The 20454-nt window shown below is 35.7% G+C and overlaps 1 protein-coding gene across 1 annotated transcript in view; it reads right to left on the bottom strand.

The window, feature by feature from the left end:
• The window catches only part of CFAP47 (cilia and flagella associated protein 47), a 275659-nt gene that overhangs the window by 150816 nt on the left and 104389 nt on the right, over window positions 1-20454 (bottom strand). Inside the window, 5 exon segments of the mRNA XM_054165734.1 lie at window positions 7042-7222; window positions 13498-13724; window positions 14695-14803; window positions 17744-17889; window positions 20142-20218. Coding sequence (XP_054021709.1) covers window positions 7042-7222; window positions 13498-13724; window positions 14695-14803; window positions 17744-17889; window positions 20142-20218 — 740 coding nt within the window.

Consider the following 20454-nt stretch of genomic DNA (forward strand, 5'->3'; position numbering starts at 1 on the left):
TGTTGGTCTTGGACAGTTTCTATATCAGTTTGCTTTGAAACATTAAGACTTTATTCAGGAAGAAAAGAAAAAAAAAAAGAAAAAACACTAAAATGTATTCAAATTTGAACAGTATGTGGACCATGGAATTCTAGGAATCAACAACAGAATGACTGGTAATGCTCTATGGAACAATAAATGTAAAGCTCCAGGAAATGTCTTTGAAAACAGAAGTAAATAGAGATTAAAAAAGATCACACACTGATTAAACCCAATGCTGAGAAAGTATATGAGCGAACACTTACAAGTCATAGAAAGGAGAGAGGGGTAACCAGAGGTCATGAAAAAATATTAACACAGATTTTAAAACTCGTGATAGAATTACCTAGGAAATATATATAGCAACTAGAAAATATTACTAACATGAAAAAGTCCATCTGCAGAAGATTGAGTGTAGGCAAATATTTTTATCTAGTTATCTGGTATGACTATATAAAACAGAAAAAGAAAACACTGAGAAGTAATTTTTACATCTGACAGTAAGAATGTCTGCCAAATAATGATTTAAAAATCAGGTTTTGATTGTTATTCGTTGTTCACTTTATTTATTGGAAAACCATGGCAATGAAAATACATCACATATTTCTAACTATAGACTATAATTTAGTCTACATAAGAAGATGACTGAAATCAGATCAGCATTATAGACTCAGTTACAAACAACATTTTCATAAATCAACACAGAATCAAAAGCTATCAGGTTTGGGGTTACCATGTTGCTGCTGAAGATGTGGATTTGGGGGCAGAATACAATAACTGAGACACTGCCTGCTAAAGAATGCAAATTATATGTACCTTTAGGTAACATTCTAAAGTCTGGTATTTCTTTATCACTTTTAAATTTCCAGTAAATATCAGACTAAAACTGAACAGTTGTTCCAATCTGGGTATTTATTGGGCTCCTCTAAATTAAATTATATGCAATTAAGTGACCGAGTAGAATGCATTTATATTGTACAATTGACATAATGTTCATTATTACTGGCAGAAATGGAATTTATATCCTGTTATGTTAGAAAGAATACAAACAATAACAATAGTAACAAAATCTCCTGTCCTAGAGGCATAGAATATGAAGAAATAAATTCCCCATTCCAATATCAACACATGAAAACATATGATCACAATACAACTATATCTTGTTATTTCCACATTTAGCCTAGCCCTTACTCTTATTAATAGACAATAAAAAGGAGATTATGAGGAAAAAGTAGGTCAATAAGTATCTTAAACAACTTTGTTACATCAAATCCTGCTCTATAATCATGGGGTTCCATGTAGTGTGACAGTTGCTTAATTAAACCTGATGATTATGTTGCTGAAAAGCTTATCACAACCCTCTCCTCATTTTCTCTGATTCCATTAGATGCCAGAAATTTCTTGAGAAAGCAGGATACAAAAGGCACGTTTAGTAAGAATTAATGATGGGAGCACTGTACTATTGTAGATGCACTACAACAAGCCCTAGATTATAGGGCTGCATCAAAAGAAATGTGTCCAGTATGCCAAGGGAGGTGATTCTGCCCCTCTTCTCCACCCTTGTGAGACTCCACCTGGACTATTTGTCCAGCTCTGGAGACTCCTGCATAAAAAGGACATCGAGCTGTTCAAGCAGGTCCAGAGGTGCGAGAGTATCTCATGTGATCATACTGAGAGAGCTGCCATTGTTCAGTGTGAAGAAGCCTCAAAGGAGACCTAACAGCAGCCTTCCAGTACTTAAAGGGGGCTTACACGAAAGAGAAGGAGGGGCTGCTTAACATGGAGTGTAGTGATAGGGCAAGGAATAACAGTTTTATACCAAAAGAGTAGGGATATTAGAAAGAAATTCTTTACTGCAAGGGTGGTGAGACACTGGAATAAGTCACCAAAGAAAGTAGTGGATGCTGCATCCCTGGAAGTATTCATAGCCAAGCTGGATGGGGCTTTAAGAAATCTTATCTAGTGGAAGGTATTCCTGTCTATGGCAGGGAAGTTAGATGATTTTTAAGGTCAAACCAATCTGTGATCTATGATTCTATAGTCTAATATTAACAGTTTTAAGACCCTTTTGTTTTGTACTGGCAGTCATTCCTCGAGCTTCTAGGTTCAGCCACCACACAACAATTTGTCCATTAACTTCAATGTCACATCTTTCTTTTAGCATTAACCACAAAAGGAATGACTCCATGACTAATAAGGGATTACAGTAAAGAGTAAGAGAAAGATGGGAAAATACAGGGCTTAGGTCTTGCACTGGCTTAGCTCTGGAAACACACAAATACAAAAACAGGTGAGGCAAGATTGTTGAAGTGCTTCTATGGATGCTTTATCCAAGGAAATCAGCAAGTTATTAGTTTGGTGAAGCAAAATTCTCTGTTGCTAAAAATCTGGAGCCATTGTTTTAATTCCACTTGACTTTTTAGCCTTTTCATTCTTCCATAACACACCACCAAGAATAGGGCAACTTATTTCTAAGTTAATTAAGCCTAAGATGAGTTTCTAACATGTTCAGTTCACTATTCTTAGGTTTATAAAGCACTCAAGATTTACTGTCAGTTACCTTTCTTTTGAGGTATATAAATGGATTGAATTATTTCCCAGAGAGACTAAAACTCCTAAGGATTTGAGACACTGGTGAACAATCACCATGCTGTGTGATGTGATCTTCTTAACAAATTTTTGACACAGCAGTTACAAGGTACATTCTGCATACCATCAGGAGGAGCTTTAAGAGGATAGGGATACTCACAGCATAGTTCAAATGCATAGATGAGAACAAAGAATACCTAACAATCTCAGGAGGAAGCAGAGCTGGTTTGAGGATTACACTGTGTCCTTAGGCATTTTGATAATGGCAGATTTGCTGGATGATCTGCTTCTACACACACAGCAAGTACAGACTCCCTGAGTTATGTAATACTGCAAGGTTCTGCACCTGGGCCAGAACAATCCTCGCTATCAATACAGACTAGGGAATGAGGTGTTAGAAACAGCCCTGTGAAAAAGGACTTGGGGGTGATGACAGACAAGAAGCTGGACATGAGCAGGCAGTGTGCACTTGCAGCTTAGAAGGCCAAGCACATCCTAGACTGCATAAAAAGATGCTTGGACAGCAGATCCAGAGAGGATTCTGCCACTTTGCTCTGCTCTGGTGAGACCTCACCTGGAGTACTTTGTACAGGTCTGGAGCCCTCAATATAGGAAGGACATGGACCATCTGATGGAGAGGGTCCAGAAGAGGGCCACAAAAATGATTGGGGGTTGGAGCACCTGTGCTACGAGGACAGGCTGAGGGAGCTGGGGTTGTTCAGCCTGGAGAAGAGGAGGCTCCAGGGAGACCTAATAGCAGCCTACCAGTACCTGGAGGGGACCTGCAGAAAGGATGGGGAGAGACTGTTTGCGAGGGCCTGCAGTGACAGGATGAGGGGCTAGAGAAGGGCAGATTTGGATTGGATATCAGGAATACCAGATCAGGTTGCCCAGGGAGGTGGTTGAGGCCCCTTCCCTGGAGATTTTCAAGGTGAGGCTCAACGAGGCCCTGGGCAACCTGATCTAGTTAGGGATGTCCCTGCTGACTGCAGGGAGGTTGGACTAGATGACCTTTGGAGGTCCCTTCCAGCCCAGACCATTCTATGATTCTATGACTATAGGGGCTGTTGCTTGAACTGCTTGGGAGAGAGACAGAATTCAAAGTGATCGTGGGGTTGCTTTTGTCCTGAGGAAAATGTTGTGGTTTGTCTTTTTCAAATTCTTTCAGAATTTCCCTAAATTTCTCAGGGATACCAAACCTTTAACTTCTGTATTAGGTGCTCTGCCAATACTATGTACTGATATAAGACCATTTCTTCAATTCCTATGATTCTTCTCATGGGCCCTTTCAGCATTAAGAAAGAGCTCACACTGAGGTAATAATTTTGTGAGACTGGAAGTTCTTTTCACCAACCCCTTTTTTTCCAAAATTACCCTCTTACCTAGTTCATCATGCAGACTCTGTCTTACATAGACTACTACATGTTTGGTTACATAGTTTATAACTATGTAATAATTCCAACTGAATGATTGCTAACTAAACAAATATTTTATATATATCCTTCTAAATTACAGATGAATAGTTGACATTGTCCAACAAGTACTGGCTCCTGAGGGCTCACTTTCTGATGATTCTCCAGCAACAAATTAATAACAACATTTGCTGCAGCTTTTCAATTTGGTCCAGGTATTTACTATTTGAGTCCTGCAAAAATATATGGTTTGGGTTTTAATCAAGTTGTCATGATTCACGTAAGGTAAAAATATCTTATTCTTTGTTGGGTTTTTTTTCACATGTAACCCTGCCAAAAATATAATAGGGCTATTTAACAAGATCTATTTTACAAGAAAATGTGTTCAAGTGGCATTGTTTTTTACTTTCTAATTCCTTGTTGGTAGATTTCTTAAAATATCAGCTGGACGTTTTCCCTGCTGCTGCAGTCTAAGTAATTCTGATCCAAGGCCTGATTTTAATTAGTTTGCTTCCACCTGTGTTTTTCTTCAGTAATGTAAGCATTGTCATTTCTTCAGAGAAGCATCTGCTCCCATCCTAAAGTCACCACCTTGGCTAAAATGCTGCTTCTTTTTCAGGTAATGGAGTTAAATTTTCAGATGAGACCTGTTTTGTCTTCATCAACAGGAATACCACCTGGAGACTTCTGTCACAATATTACATTTTCTAAGAGCCTCTAAATATTCCTGTGTTTCCTCATGAGCACAACAAATACAACGATTGGTCTTTATGCTGAGCAGATCTTTGTTTTTATACTATCATCTGGTTATCTCAGATTCCCTTTTTAGCTGTTCTTTAGGTCACTAAATCTCTCTGTTCACTATCAAAGCCCTATTTAGTTTTTTTACATCATCTTGACATTTCCATTCCCTCACATAACAATTGAAGTGTCCTAGAAAGAAGATATAAAAAAATTGTGTTCACCTGCAAGATGATTTACTTTCTGCCTTCCCATTGCTTATTCCCTCCTTCAGATACTATTAAAATTTCCTTTGATGGAGAAAGAAGCAGCACAGTAAAATAACCACTTCTTTAATGTAGCTCCTTCACTACACGCTAGCAATTAATATCTAACATTGTGAGATCTGTTTAGTCACTTTTTCACTTTAAAAATAACCTGAGGTGTTGCTAAGCAACACACACCTGCCATATGGTCAGTTAACACTCTTTGTTTTGAGATCATGAAGGAGGTCTTGTTATGTCCTTATCGGATGTGTATGTAGATTTCGCTCTCCCATTTGCTATTCCCCTCTTCCATGGTGTGATCCAAAGAATCCCTCACACCACTCAACAAAGCCATAATGACTTTTTTTAATTCACCTCTTCATCAATTATTTCAAACACAGGCAATTATTTTTTAACTTGACAACAAGAGGATTTTAACTAGTTTTTAAATATCCTGTCAATCAAGAAATGTTTCAGCCTTCAGCTTGTGTTCCATCTTGAAGGTGTATTCTATTCTATGTATCTCCTCTAGAGCTTCTCCTGACTGCTAGTCCTGTTGTCACTCATCAGGCTAGTCTTGCTCTTAGTAGTGCAGTAAGTATTGTTATCTTCATAAAAAGTGCCTAGTAACACCCTAAAATGTTTTAAAACACAGATACTGTAATGTGAGCAAAATTAATCTGTAAAAAATATATTTGTCAGAAATAACCAAGAAATTCCTTATTTTTATTGCAGAAAGGAAACAAAAAACCACAAGGGATAAGACCAAGTAGGAAAACAAACACACATTACTCATTCTAAAGACGCTTGGAGAAGTAAACTGCAGAAACATGCAGAAGGACAGTGTTAAAAGAAGTGATGAAACAAAAGCATGGTGGGCTGACTACAAATCAAGCTTTGCTAAATTTTCTAAGCAAGCCACTGCTTTCATTAGAAGTAGCAGCACCAAAAATTATTTGTGAGGTAATTAGATACCTATGGGACCTTACATGAGCTGTAATACAACCCCTCACAGATATCCAGCACATAAATATAAACCTGCATTTTTATCACAGAATCATTTAGGCTGAAAAAGACCTTTAAGACCATTCAGTCCAACCATTAACCTAGTAGATCTAAGACCACCACTAAACCATGTCCCTAAGCATCACACATGCACATATCTGAAATATCTACAGGTGTGGAGACTCCATCACTTTCCCAGGTGTCCTGTTCCAGTGCTTGACAACATTTCAGTGAAGAAACTGTTCACTTCTTAGAAGAAACCAACATCTACCTCATACAACTTCCTTTTAGGTAGCTGTAGATAACAAGATGTCCCTGAGCCTCCTCTTCTCCAGGTTAAACTACCCCAGCTCTCTCAGCCATTCAAGTATTATTAAGAAATGTTACCTTGAGTGATTTATAGATTTAAACAAAGCATTAGAAAATAAATTAATACATTTAAATTAGATATTGAATTAAATTAAATATAAAATATATAAAGTAAAATAAATTGATGAGTAAAGGAGGAATCAAAATGAAAAGCAGAACAAGAAAGCAATTAAGATTTCAGTATAAAATTTAAGATACTAGAAAAATTAGGGGCAACAGTCAATATCACTGTGAAGGATAATGCACCACTTTTCATTGCCAAGGGTCAGGAAGGAAACAGCATACAATTAGTTGACACCTCCCTCTGGCAGACAGGCAAACAGGAAAAGATAAACCACAATCTGAGCACAGGTCAATGCTGAGTGAGAAGTGAAGTGAGAAATGCACACAAAATCTGTCAGATTTCTTTTTTTTTAAAGTAATGTTTTCTCCTTTAGCAAAAGTTTCCTTTGAGAAAACTAAGCACAAGTGGAAATCACTGTTTTGAGCTAATATGGTAGAACTTGGGTAGTAATAACAAAGACAAGGTTGAGTATTTGATCAGCAGCAGAATGAAGAGAAAGATAATTTGCTGAATCTTTTTAGGATAACCTTAAAACCCCAGATTATCTAAAAAAACAAACAAACAAACTGTGTGTCATCACATATAAGACTATTCTTACCTGCATTCTGAGATGAAACACCTTTTGCTGATGGAACGTTTAAATTAACTCTGCTAGATGCCAAGACTGGAATAGAGAACTTCTCAGGAACCTCAAAGAATTCCGGCATGCTCACTTCTACACTGTAGTCCACACACTTCAGCTCTGGGGGCAATTTATAGGCTTTCAGGAGTGCATGTCTCTGCAAGTGAAGGAATGATGTGCACATATGAATAATCACCTCATAACTTCTGGAAAAGACTGACACCCCAAACCAGAAACAGCAACTGGAACAGGAAGCCTTCATGTTACAATCTGAACTTCAAGCCCCATGACACTGCTCTAGCCACTATTTTCATTTTGAAGTTGGTCTGACAGCAGCAGCATGGTGTTGAATATCAGCAGCGGATTCAACTCAGCCCAATACAGACTTCAAAAAGACTATTTCAAAGAAAAGTTGATTGTTCTTAAGGATTATTACTAACAGTAATATGGTCAAATTACTAATCAAATGAACTGGGTTGGGGTTCTGCACTGGGTTGGTGTTTTGTCATTTTTATTATGTTTATATTATTATTATTTCTCTTGTTTTAATACAAAACTCACATTCCCTTGCAGATCTACAATCTCCCATTGCTTTGTTTTGACCATTAATACACCCATCCAATATTAAACAGAAAATATAATGGAATTTGGGAACCTCATAAGCTTAATTGCTTGTATGGTGTTTGAAACAATGAATACCAAAAAAAAGATTGCTATTGAAGATTTTTATTCTGTGAAGAACTGTTGGAATGTATGTGACTGAAAAATGCTCATCAAAGCAAAATATGAACAGTTCTTTTGTTCCTGTACTTGCACCACTTGTATGGTGCAAATATAATTTACAGAAAAGACAAGGAGCATTGTTATGTGAACTGAAAACCTGACCTCACTATTTATCAATTTCTGAACTTCACCGATATTATTCTCTCTCTCACACACACAAGTTAAAAAATCAGTAAGTTTAAATAATTCATTTTTCTCTGATAGGACAGAAATAACAGACAACTTTACAGTGCAAGAATAAATTACTTCCTTCTGACTTGTAGTGGGAAGCTTCAACCCAGGAGAATTATGTGTATTTACCATAGATTCATATAATCATAGAGAGGTTTGGGTTGAAAGGGACCTACAAAGGTCATCTAGTCCAGCCCCCCTGCAGTAAGTAGAGACATCCTCCAATAGAGCCCTGCTGAGCCTCATCCTGAATATCGCCAGGGATGGGGCCTCAACTACATCCCCAGGCAACCTCTTCCAGTGTTCCACCACCTCATGGTAAAGAACTGTTTCCTGACATCCAATCTAAATCTGTCCTTCTCTAATTCCAAACCATTACACCTTGTCCTATCACTACAGGCCTTTGGAAACGGTCCCTCTTCAGCCTTCATATCGGCCCCGTTCACGTACTGGAAAGCCACTATTAGGTCTCCCTGAAGCTTTATATCTACACCTGATTTCAATAATTGGATCATTTTCCAGTATTGAACAGAACTCCAACATTATTTAAATGTTTGGAAAGTCTTAATCAACAAAAATAAATGCAAGATGACAATATGACCTCAATGAACATATGGAAATTATAATTATCTTGAAGAGATATCTTATGATTTTTAAAAAGTCAGTGAAGTGTTTAATTTTAGGATCCTTCTTCTTGCTACCTCATTTTTACAGATGCATTAGGAAATAAAAGAGACTGATGGTTAGTGTTACACAGTCTGGGAACATTTCAGGTGTTTCCTGGTACCTTGTCACAGACTAAAGGTATGAAAATATTTTTAGTGAGAGACCCAGAACTCTTTGAAGGGGGAAAAGAAAAAAAAATCCTGCCAGCACACACAAGACTAAACCCTATTATCTCAAAGGGTAACATTTCCAAGAAAAGAGATAATGTCTAATAAAATTCAGGTTAAAATTGCAGCTGCTCTCCTCATTTTTAGTATTTTTCAGGGCAATAAGTGTTAAATAGAATTTAATACCTTAACTGATCATCAATTACAGGCCTAAGGCTGCTGTGCTGCCATAAGACAGATTCCAATATGTACTTCATCAACGTAATGGTTCATAATATCCCAAGTGTGGTAGTATTATTACCAGTTAAGAACAGTATTTGCATTCACTTCACAGAATTTTTTAATTATTTTTTTTAAGAATTTTTTTTTTAAGGATTGCAGGGTATGAAAAACATCAGAATTATATTTTTTAAAGACTGATCAATTTTCCAAGGTATTCTCTCCAATCTACCATCTCTATATTCTGATACACAGTGCTGAGGCACCTTACTCTTCCCTCGTGTATTACTGTTTTCCACATCCTAATTTAGCCAAATTTCTTCTTTCCAGGAATTAACTCCTGAAACCATTCCTCATGAATAAAAGAATTCTGTCATCTCAGTCTGGCAGAATCTTAGTGACCAATCATGTTTGACACCTCCCTTAATCCCATAACAAAAGATAAGTGATGTAATATAAAAGACATTGGTCCCACTTATAAGTCTGACAAATTGAAATCAGACCACAGATACTTTTGTGAGAAGTTCATTCCCATTCAAGGGCACTTAGTGTAACTTTTTAATTACAGTATCTTCTCTCTTCAAGGCCACTGTGATTCTTCCTCAAAAATACCCTGACTGTACTGGGGGGAAAAAAAGGCCAATTGTCCAAACTGAGCTTATAGCTTTTCCATAACCACATGCTAGATCACAAAATCCTTAGAAGATCAGAGCTGGACCTATGCATGATGAGATTCTGCCACATCAGCCAAGCACAGAAGCCACAGGTTCAAATACACAAGGTCTCTGGTTATTTTCCATTAATGAAAACTGACACTCATCACTACCACCATGATGTTCTAAGATAAAAATACTCAACATTGTTCAGTCATGTGGACAGCAGGACAGAAAGAAAAACCCCAGTGTCCTAATCCCTGAAATTGGATAAAAATACAGACCTGTTGTCCACGTTGCAATGAGCCATGTATTCAAAGGGAGGTAAAATGGAGTGTAAATAAACACTTGTTTGGTCTTAACTATGGAGATACATCTGGACACACAGGGAAGTGCAAGCTTCAGTTTTGAGATTCTTGTAGAACAGGACTTTCTTTCCTATCACAATGTCTAAATATACAAGATGTCTGGTGCCACTGACTATGAAGAAAGAGTTTTATGTGTACAAACTGGGCCTAATCTGTGCCTTGCTTTTATTCAATTCCCTCTACTTACTAACTTTAATCAAAACATGTTCTTCTACATTCCTTCCCCTTTCTTCCCTTGTGTCCCTTTCCTTCCCTTGCTATCTATGTTCACCTAAACTTCCCTGCTATAGCTTTCTCATATTCATCACTAAGGAAGGCCATTTGTAATTATTCACAATAATGCCAGTCCCAACCTTAACAGTGGCAGAGTTGAACCCTATATTCCCATTACTCCTACCTAAAAAACCTTTAGGAGGAAGCAATTTAATAAAATACTCAGAAAGCAAGAAATTAACACACTTGCATACTTAAAAAATAAAATTCAGGAGTTTTCTAACATTTTTCATTAAGTCAATTTAAAAATTCAGTCAGAATTGCACATGCAATCAAGTTATTGTTTGTTTTCTGAGGTTTTACAGGGCTTATATAAGTAAAATTAAATAGCATAAGACTACTGATTTTAACTTCTCATTTTCCTTTAAATAGAGAAATCTGTGTCTTGGAATTCTTACCGCTTTAGCATCCTTGCTTCCTATCTCTTAATTACTTCTTTAACTGCTTTCTTAAATTTTGATGCTATTTGGTTTCACATTTGTTTGCTTGTTTTTCTTGTTGTTGTTAAAATTATACCAAAGTTTAAGAATGAGAAAAATCAATTAACAAACGGTTTGGATTATTTTGGCAGTAGAGGTTACTTCTGAGAGATAGAAAGGGAGATAGAAGGTTACCTACTTAACCCTGTGGTTAATAAATCCTTCAGTGTCCAAGATTGTAAAAAAATATAATAGTAACATTCCATTTCTTGCAGAACTGTTTAATGAGCTAATTTTAATTTATAAATTAAAGCTTCTTTCCATTGAATGTCCATTTACAAGCTCCTTAGACTTGTTTACAGTGCTCAGATTTCACATTACCTAAGACTGTCCTGGCAGTAACTCTATTTAGCACAAAAAAAGCCCCAACAGGATAAATAGGTTCTGATCAACAGTGCAGCTTTTATGGGAAAGAGATTTAAAATAGCTAACTAACTAAATAAAGCACATGATTTTTTTATTACTTCTAATCATTAAAGACAATCAAAATAGATCTCTTTTTCATACAGTAAAAAAAAAAAAAAAAAAACCACAGTAAAAATACAGTACAAAAATAGCTAGGACTTTCAACCACATGTATAGAATGGGTCAAGCTCAAGTTATTGATTATACATATCCAGTTTGACCAAAAAAACTACAGCCTACCTTCATTACTGCTTTCTAAGTGATTTAAGTAAATGTGTAAAAATTTTGCCAAGAATGGAAAGCATGCAATTACTTTGTTGTGTACTCTGTACTTGTTATTGAATTTGACAGGCAAAAAATGGCACAAGTAGTACTAATGTTAGAGCATTTTCCCTACTGTCTATGCATTATAGAACACAATGAGACCTGCAGGAAGTGAATTGAAAGGTGGAATAGAAATCAAATGAGAGTAACAAATTTCTAGAGATTCTAGCTTTATCTCTAACCTCCAACATATAATTCAAAATATTTCATGAACCTAAATAATTCATTAAACCACAGGAGATGTGATGTTTGGTGGTGGTGGTGGTGGTGCAGTTTAGACAATGAACCTATAACCATACTTCAGCTCACAATTTAATTCCAGAAAACTTGTCCCCCTCAAAAAAAGTTTCTTCCATTAATGACACCAGAGTTTCTACATTGTCACTTTTATAAAGACAGGACGTGGAAAAAGCTTAAGAACACTTTGCAGAATTTTATCTGCACAACTGTTTATCACATTAAGATATTTTTAATGTGTAAAGTCTTATCTACATCAGTATATAGCACAACTTCTCCACTACATTTTTCATAAGCAATTACAGGACTTTCTGTATATCATGCATAATATTTCTCTCCACATCATAGCCACACTTCTCATAATTTATTCAGTGTTAGCACCCATCGTTATGCATTTTATAACTACTCTAATTGTCCTCCACTCTTCTAAGATACATTTCATTTCAGAATTCATATTAGGTCTTAGCACACCTATTGATACAAAGAGTGTTTCTATTATGTTCTTTCTTGATTACATTCACAGCTTCAGAGCAGTCAAGTCTTTCATCAAGTATTTGCTAAATGACTATGATACTAAAGTACTTCAGTTATGAAAAGTTTATCAAATGCTACTACAGTAGTGAACTAGCTACAATCCAAAAGGAAAATATTTGAGTCTAGATTACATGCTTACAATTCTTTTCCCACTGTAAACACATAACAGATGAAATCTACTCTGTCCTTTTTCCTCACATTTAATTTGTTTCATATTACCTTTTAAACTTTCCTGTAAACAAAAAGCATGAATTTAGCAACATTAAGACACCAGGGAAAATTCTCCTCCCCTTAGTACTGGGAATTGCATATATTACTGGCTGCCGTGCTGAGGGAATGTTGTAAATGGAACTCTGGAACAACACAGATGGCCAGAAATCTGTCTGAGGCAAAGTAACATCAGGTTCAGAAGGGACATTAAAACCCAGAGTGTGGCTATTAGCCATGGAATGTTACATCTGAATTCTACATGACACAAAAAAACCCTTGCTTATTTGACAGTATTGCAATTATACGTTTCTTCTCTAGCAGTAATTGAATGTCTAACAGACTATCCTGGGAGGACTTTTTGTTTCCAGATGTGGAAGTCTTGGGAAAATATCTCTAGCTTAGAACAATATACAAGTAGAGAGCTATAGCTTAAAAGGACAATTTCTGATTTTCCAAAACTGGGGTTTTTTTACTGATTGCAAGACAAGAAGACATCTTTCCTGCTCTTTTATTTATCCTCAAAGTGTATTCCTCAAAAAAAATAATAAATGTGTAAAATTCTTGTTTGGGAATGTTTGCTTCTTACAAAAATGTGCATAAGGAAGGATAATAATAAATATATCTATTACACAGAATGTGATAGCTTTTTATTCAGTGGGTATTTTTTCAGAAGCAAACTGAAGTAAAATATTAATGCTCCTTTTAAATGCAGATAGGATTTCTTAAAGGAAGAACTTCATAATAGCATGGGGTGAAGAAACAGATTCAGAGCGAACGCTTCAATATTGCAGGATCTGAGGGGATTTGGGATTAGTGTCAGAAAACAGAATGTTAAAAAAAACCAAACCCATAACTTCATACTATTTCCTGAAACTTAAAAAATTCAGTCCTACAAACCAAGAACAGGCAAATAATTGCAGTAGCAGATCACTCTGTTTCTCACCTCTACTCTGGACAGCCCTAACAATGCAGTTGCTACTCGAACACTACTGCTCTGCAGAGTCCCTGTGATCTTTCTTCTTTCATATTCAATAGTAGACATCTGCTGTTGTGCAGCAATGGCCAGAGCCCTCTCTCTTGACTTATTGATCAATGGAATACTCAGATTTTCTTCAAGAACCTGACCAAGGCCACATTTCAAAAATAAAACTGGCTTTCCGGTACTGGGACCTGTTAAACGAAAAACAAACAAACAAAAACAAACAAACAAACAAAAAAAATCTTCAAACAAAAACTGCTACTAGTATAACTATATAGAGTATTAAAAATCTATAATCTCCACATAAAAAGCTAGTTATATAAATAAATAAACCCAACAGAATACAAAATTTCATTGATGTTTAATTATATGCTGTTAGTCATAGAATCGTAGAATGGTCTGGGTTGGAAAGGACCTCCAAAGGCTATATAGTCCAAGCCCCAGTCCAGTACACAGTATTTACTACAATAAGACTTTTAAAATGTATAATCATAATGGAGAAAGAGAAATAAACACAGACTAAAATCCAAACCAAAATTTGCTTTTGATAAAAAATAAGAAATTCTAGAATTTAGTATTACTGCTCATAAGACTGTAATTACAGTTTTAAAAAGTCTTTCTGCAACCTACTCAACACAGACACTATTTTACCTCTCCAGGTGATATTGCATCCCTTCTAAAAGAAGCCAGCAGCAATTATTTCAAATAATAGCTGCAGAGTTTCTGAAATAGGTCTGAGAGCAGTTTATTATTGGATGTGCAGAAACAAAAGGGTTGGATGGCCTGTCAAATTGCAACACTGCATACAAGATTTGTGAGTTAAAACTAGAAAAATTATAGGTAAACATAACTTCTCTTGGTTTATCTTGCTACAATTCATATTATGAAGCCAAAAATAAATCAAAATAAATGAAAAGGTACTATGTTGAAAACAATACAATGAAGTCTGAGTAGATCATTAACAAGCAGCTGTTGCTCTGAAGAGAATGGACTGGCAAGCATTAAAAGACATATCTGATAGTTACACTGTAATATTTTTCTTATACTTCACTGTAAGCAACTGCTTTAACCAGATGTATTTAATTTTAACAAAAATGCTCAGGAATTAAGAGTATTTGCAGAAGATAATGGTGAAATTTTACTCTCTTCTGTTCAGTTTACCTTCTAATGTACTGCTGACATGCAAAATATTTGGACTATCCATTGGAAGTAGTTCTGAAGGCAAAGGTATATCTCCTGTTCCCTCTATTAGGTATATGAACTCTCCAATCTGAAACACAATATATACATCAGAATACAAACCTACATACACAATTCACAGAACAACTCATGCAGAAGGCAAAGTCTTAAATATAAAACCAAAACTCTCCTATCAATAGTTAAGATCTGACTTGTGAAACAATTTACATATTCAGGAGACCTGCTATTTAAAAATGATGGTTAAAGAAAAGAAAACTATCATTTGAAACCCTGGTATGACATAAAGTACCTTTATTTGTGACTATTAAATCTGAAAACTCCTTGTATAATTTAACTGGATGACAATACCCTGACCCATAAATACAGCACTAAAGTAAATTCTAATTATGTGGTGTAGCTACATGTAATTAAAACATATTCACAAGCTTGCTTAATTGCTCATCAGTGTAATATTTTGGTTTTTTTTAATAAATGTTTACAGTAATGTTGAGTCAGTAACGTTTCTCTAGAAAGAGAAAAAAAAGAGAAGTCAATACAGGTCATCATCAGGTACAAATTAACAATTAAGAAGAAATAAAGTGAACTAATGTGAATTATTTCATGAAAAATAATTTTAAAACCTACAGAAACTTAGAAGTAAATTTAGACACGGCCTGGGAAAAAAGGAAGATAGTAATTTATCACAGAGGAAAGAATAAATTTATTAGCAAAGAAATAACACTTTCAATCATAGACAAAAAAATTAATGTGCAAATACAATATTTCAAATAAATAAATATATAAATAAACAACTCACTAAGAGTTTACCGTTTTTAAAGGTCACAATCAGAAAACATCAAAACTAAAAGATAGCTAAATTAGATATTTGTATATCTATCTGAACTAGGCAAAAGATTTAATAGAGATGTTACTATTGCTTTGATAACTTCTTTTTTTACAGCAGAAACTTAATTTGGGGCAACTTTAGCTTCCACTGACTGCAAGGTAAAGGATCAAATACTGCTGCAACAACTGATAAAATCTGTACAGAAGGTCATCTCTATTGCCATAAATCACACTCTGTAAAACTCTGCACTAAAAATGCATATTTTGTCTTCTTTTCCCTTCATTCCAGATATGAAGAAAATAATTTATTCTATAATGTAGACAATTTGGCAACCAGTGGAGTGTTTCCCCTTTATTAGTAGTCAATAATATAAGACAAGCCTGCTTTTTATTTTACCTTTATTCATAGTTTCATCAGATATTTATTCTTAAGGCTGAAAGCACTGCAATTATGTTTGTGACCGAGAAGAAGGAAATCTATTCAGCTCTGATGGCATTTTGTTCCCTTCCTTGATTCAACTGTTCAGACAAATCTTCTTTGAGAAGGATTTAAAAAAAAAAATACAGCAAAATTGGTTTCCCACACACAAAGTAATAGCCACTCCTGGGAACCCATTTAAACAGAAATTATTCCTGTTTGACACAGAGATTTGGATCCATAAGGACCGTTAATAAGCTTACAGCATATACAACCGGTGTCATGAATGTACTGGTTGCTAGGATGCCATTCTACTATCAGTTACTTTTCTTGTCACTGCTGACATCAATATGCTTACAGGTGGGAAAAAAACATCCCCATTTTTCTCTTTGCTTTGAAGAATTGTTGCTTTTTGAACTCCATATAATGAAACCCCTCTCCTCTTTCTTCTGAGATTTTTTCCTGATGCTTGGAATAGGATGGATATTTTGCTGTATTTTAAGAGTTTAGCTAGTATCCCCAGAGGTTTAGGGCTTTATATTGCCATTTTCCATCATCTGCAAACAGGATAGTGGCAATATTTTGTAAGGCTTACTGCTAATAAAAGTAGTTAATGAAATAGCTGTTGAATTGCTGTTAGCTATTTATCTAATCTTACTGGCATTTCACAAGACTAGCTACCAGGAATTTGCAGTTCTCCACAGAAGTCAGTAATTAGGAAAAACAGATAGCAAATTGTTCCCTTAATAAAGATTTCATTTTATATTAGACATTTACCTGTGAGAGTCTGAACTGACATTATTGAACTGTGACTTAATAAATTATTATCATTGAAATCATGGGTTGTTCACATTTTAATTCACTTGCAGAAACAAAGAAGTGACCCAGTTATGTTTAACAATACATAATTCTTCTCTGAAAGGAGGAGAACAGGGACACTTTCCACTAGACTAGGTTGTTCTAAGCCACATCCATCCTGGCCTGGAACACTTCCAGGTAAGAACAACAGTAACTTCTCCTGGCAGCCTGTTGCAGTCTCTCACCATCTCTATAGTAAATATTTTTTTCCCAAATTTCTAATTTAAATCTATTCTATTTCAGTTTAAAACTGTTGCTCCTTATCCTATCACTTTATTCCCTGATAAAGCATCTCTCCCCATCTTTCCTATAGTCCCCCTTTAAGTACTGAAAGCTGAATAACCCCAACTGTCTCTGCCTGTCAACTAGTTCTTAGTTAAGAATAGTGACTAGTAGCTAGGTGTGTCAATTTAGGTGTTTATTCTCCACCACTGGAGCTGTCAGAAATGTTCTTTTCTCTTTCCACCTGAAGTATGTCTGTACCATAGTTCTGACTACGTTTCCTATATTTGCTTTCCTTCCATTACCACGTTTCCATTTCCCTTCTCTTCATTAAATTATTTAGGCTTCAGGTTCTATACTTAACATATCATGAGTCTTCTCTTACTAGCCAGGGCATATATTTCTGCTTCTAATAAAGAAATGCCAATTACAGTGGTTTAAAGGAAGAGTACAACATCCTAACAAGAAAAAGAAGATTCTTCCTAGATTTGTGCTCACAAACCATTTCAAAAAGTTAGTACACAGATCACCTTATAGTTGCATACATGTATAAAAAACTTTCTCTTAAACTACATACATCACCAATTTGCATATTCATTTACCCTCTTTACATATTATTGACATACAGTGATTCTTAACCAATTAAGCTACCACACAAAAAGCACTCACAGAACATTCTATTCTTACCAGTTCATTAACCAGAATGACAGTGCAGTAACGTTTCTCCAGATTAAATGGAAGGAAGTGAATATCTAAGCCTGCAGAACCTTTCCCTTCCAAGAACAGGTCTTGCATGGGACTGAAGAACTCAGGCAGGAGGTTAGATTGGTAAGCTGTTAAAATAAATTTAAATGGTTGTTTAGACACACAATCACAGAAAACATCCAGTTGGAAGAGACCTCCAAGATCGCCCAGTCCAATCCTTGAACCAGCACTGAGGAGTCAACAATAAAACAAGTATCTAAGCACGAGGTCCACACACTGCTCAAACACTCCAGGGATGGTGACTCTGCCACTGCCCTGGGCAGACCATTCCAATGTGCAGGGCTTGCAAAATAATGAGGCTGTCTAATTTTAAATACAAAGATACTCTAAACAGCCTCTATTAGTCAGTATTTAATGCACATTGATAACCAGTAATCAGTATTTACTGGTATCCTCATGTAAATTCACTGCAATATTGCATGCTGTATTATTGAAATACATTTTGCTAACTACTTGTAATCTTCTTCTGTCCGCAGAAACAAAAGTAGGGAAACCAGACAGTTCTCACCACCAAAAACTCTTTAAGGGTGTATAGCCCATATGCAAATGACTACTGCCAGAGAGAAGAGTACAGTTAACTACCATTTAAACACGCAATCTTGCTCTCAGTAGCAATGGCTATGTTACATTATAGTTTGAAACCCTGCAGGACAGACAAAAGGTAAATACTGGCAAGATTGCTTCTTCATTAGTGTCACTTTCACAAATACATTGAGCTGAGTAGGGGCTTTCTTCATAAAATACTAAGAAGCTTAGGGTTCAAACTGGCACAGTTTGACTACTTTCCCACTGTGTGTTTTCAGCCCTAAACATATTTTAATAAAGCAGACCCCCTTAGAACTAGATTTTCATTCAGGATTGGCTGGCTTCCTGTGCAGTTCAGTGAAAGTGAAGGTAATAAAAATGAGTGAAGATCACATAAGAAACCTACACCAAACTCTGGCCTACTAAATAGACTTGATTCACCCCTCAAAACCTGAAGATAGGTATTGCTACTACCTACCTTTTCTCTCCATAGTCCAAACTGTTTTTGAAACAATAAAAATACAAATTTGTCAATATTTATGCTTTAACCAACGGTTAAGTCTAACACCAAGAGGAGTGGAGTCCCACTTTTACCCTTCCATCAAATAAGGTAAGGCAGTACTAAGAGCAACTAATTTTTGACTAAATAGGACACTATCTTCCAAACTCATCTTCAGTTCAAGTGCTCCTCATCCAAAGTATGTCAAACTGTGGAGCAGACTGAACTACTCTTGTGAGAAGACCTCTCTCCTCACTTTCCTTCGGGATTCTGGGGAATTAAAAGAACTGACAAAGTAACAATAAATAATATAGGGGCTTTTTTCTTTACTATTTTCTTCATTTTTATTATGGCTGCTCCAAAAGACAATATACTATTCTTAATTTCTATTGTTCTCCACTTGGGACTCTTGCCTCCATGCTTTCTCGGGTCAGTGTGGAAAACACATACAGAAGACTCTTATTCAGGTTTTCTTCACCATGTTATTGACAGAAGGGTGGGGAATTATTCTCAAATAAAAATGTAATTCTACAAGAAATTAAAACATAATTTTCTTTCCCAAGACCCAAAATGCCATAAAAATTATCTCTGTACCTCTAACCTGACTGAAGCCATTAAAACCTTTGTAAGCTATTCACAAATTGGTATAACAATTGTAGCTCTCTTACTAAGGTACATAATTTTTTCTTTTTAGGAACTGTGTATTGGTTCCTAATTACATTCAGAATACAATGAGATAATTGATATATCTAGGAGGGTTAGATTATTATGGTTATAAATCTGCCTTCCATGTTACCTCATGAGAGAACAGTAATAATTTCCAAGAGGATAAAATAAATTCCATAAGGGCATTCCGACAAGTTTTGCTCAAGTGGACTTGACGCAGCCTTCAGAAAAGGCTGTAGCTCTGGATTCATATAATTTTAACAAAACTGTTGACTGACACTCCATAAGAAATAAGATCAAGAAATGCACAGCTGAGGAGTACTTGCAAAAATAAGTTACATAAGCTGCAAAGGCTCCACACCAGACTCTCACAAAGCCAACCCATGGGCACTTAAAAAAAAGAAGCAAAATAGATATCTATTTTTGTTTTCCTTTTTCTTTCTTTTTTTTTTTTTTATGGTTAAATCATCAAGACTACACTGCAGACTTGGGTATCATTTCACTCAGTTAAACTCTCCTAGAAATCCATTACTAAGCGTACCCATAAATAATAATTACTGAACAGACTTTAGATGTCAAAAAAATTGCCTATGTAAACAATCTGGTTTCTACCTCTATAGAGGTACTTACAGCAATTTAAATTGTTCTCTTCATTTAGATCTTCAGGTAGCACTTCATTTTTTAAATTCAGTATTTTCTTTTCAGAACTAAAAGGGGAAAAAAATCAAAATGAAAGCAATACTCTGAAGCTGGATGGTTCCATAATGGATAGCTTCATTCCACTTTTTATGAATAAATTCATAGATTCATAGAATACCAGGCTGGAAGGGACCTCAAGGATCATCTAGTCAACCTTGCAGCGTAAGAATATAGTTTAAATGAGAGGGCAAAGCACCTTGTCAAGCTGGGCCTTTAAACTGTCTAATGCAGGGGAATCCACCAC

This window comes from Dryobates pubescens, chromosome 12, assembly GCF_014839835.1.
Source record: "Dryobates pubescens isolate bDryPub1 chromosome 12, bDryPub1.pri, whole genome shotgun sequence".
NCBI classification, from domain to species: domain Eukaryota; kingdom Metazoa; phylum Chordata; class Aves; order Piciformes; family Picidae; genus Dryobates; species Dryobates pubescens.